At 65.8% G+C, this 1,877-nt stretch overlaps 1 protein-coding gene across 1 annotated transcript; it reads left to right on the plus strand.

The window, feature by feature from the left end:
* Positions 1-308: 308 nt before the first annotated feature.
* IER5L (immediate early response 5 like) lies at positions 309-1,438 on the plus strand. The gene has a single exon (XM_082775760.1). The coding sequence runs from the start codon at positions 422-424 to the stop codon at positions 1,409-1,411; it is 990 nt and encodes a 329-aa protein (XP_082631886.1). The 5' UTR covers positions 309-421; the 3' UTR covers positions 1,412-1,438.
* The last annotated feature ends 439 nt before the right edge of the window (positions 1,439-1,877 follow it).

Here is a 1,877-nt window from a genome sequence, read left to right on the forward strand (position 1 = left end):
GGCGCTGCCTGCACGCGCCGTGCCTGCTCGGAGCGCGGCGGCAGCGGCGGCGGCAGCAGCAGCAGCAGCGGGAGCCACCGGCGCGCACGGCGATGCCCGCTCCGCTCCCGCCGCTGGCCGCCCCCTGAAGACAGCCCTCTCTATTCCCCCCCCCTCCGCTCTCCAGCGACCTCGAGCTCTGCTGTCCCCTTCCCCTTTTTTTTTTTTTTTTTTTCCCTCCCCCCTTCCCCTTCCCCTTCTATTTCCCTCCCCCCCCCCCCACCTTCCCCCTTTCCCTCCCCTCCAATCCGCCTTTTTTTTCTTTTTTTTTTTTTTTTTTTTTTTTTTTTATTATCCTCCTATTTTGCAACCCTCCGCACCCTTCCCGGCTTGCCGTGTGGATGCGGCCCGGGCTGCCTGGCTGCGCGGGTGGCGAGAGCAGATGCTGAGGGGCCGGAGGAGGATGGAGTGCACCCTCGATGCGCAGAGTTTGATCAGTATTTCCCTGCGGAAGATCCACAGCTCCCGCACGCAGCGAGGCGGCATCAAGCTCCACAAGAACCTGCTCGTCTCCTATGTGCTCCGCAACGCCCGGCAGCTCTACCTGAGCGAGCGCTACGCCGAGCTCTACCGCCGCCAGCAGCACTACCCCGACGGCGCCCCGCTCCTCGCCATGCCCGCCTGCCCGCCGCCCCCCGCCGCCTCCGCCGCCGCCCCACCGGAGCTGGGGGCGCTCCCGCTGCCCCCCGACGCTCAGGACCGCGAGGCGCGGAGCTGCTCGGCCGTGCGGGGCGGCGCGGAGCTGCTGGAGGTGCCCGTGTGCGCGGCTCCCCCCGAGCTGCAGCAGCAGCGAGCGCCTTGCAGAGACTCGTCCCCGGCTTTCTACCGGGCTTCTTCCACCGCTCCCGGTCCCGGTTCGCCCCCGGGGCTGCTGTACGCCGCCGGCTGTGACTTCGGGGCGCCGCACTGTAGCAGCCGCACCACGGTGCTGGATTTGGACACTCACGTCGTGACCACGGTGGAGAACGGGTACTTGCACCAGGACTGCTGCTCGCAGTGCCCCTGCTGCTGCCAGCCGGCAGCGGGGCTCGCCTCCCCGCCGCCCGCACCGGGCACCAAGCGCAAGTATTACCCGGGGCAGGAGGAAGAAGAAGAGGAGGGGGTGGAGGAAGGGGAGCCGGGGGGAGGCGGGGTGGCGGGCGGCCCCCCCTTCGCCCCGTGCACCAAGCGCGCCCGCTTCGAGGAGTACAGCGCCGAGCACCCGCAGGACTCTAACAACATCTCCAACTTGATCTCCATCTTCGGCTCCGGTTTCACGGGGCTGGTGAGCCGGCAGCAGGCGGACTCGGAGCAGCCCCTCAACGGGCAGCTGTGCAGCAAGCAGGCGCTGGCGAGCCTGGGAGCCTGGACTCGGGCCATCGTCGCGTTTTAGAGAGGAGCGGGGAGCCGGCGAGGGGAGGGGAAGGGAGGGGGGGGAAACACCACCGAGGGGCTGGGGTGGGGGGCGCGGAGCCGAGGGACTCTCGAGGGGGGGGACCCAGAAACAAAGGCGGGGAGGGAAAAGGGGGGGGGATGAGAAGAAGGTTGGGGGCGAGGGGAGTGGGGGGGCGAGGGGGGTGCCGAGGGGTGCGCAATGGAGAGGGGTGGGGGGGGGCGGGAGGGCAGAGCCACGCTAGTGTTTTATAAATTGTACAATAAAGGAAAAAAAGCTGAGATCTTGGGACTTTATTTTTGCAGAGATGAGAGAGAGAGAGAGGAGGGGAGAGAAAAAAAAAAAAGAAAAAAAAAAGAAAAAACAAAGCAAACAAAACGCAAACAAACCAACAACAACACAACCCCAGCGCCGAAAGCACCCGGTTAAATAATCCTCTTTGTGTCCGCGCCGCTCGGGGGGCTCG

This window comes from Aythya marila (assembly GCF_965140915.1).
Source record: "Aythya marila genome assembly, chromosome: 19".
In the NCBI taxonomy this organism is placed as follows: domain Eukaryota; kingdom Metazoa; phylum Chordata; class Aves; order Anseriformes; family Anatidae; genus Aythya; species Aythya marila.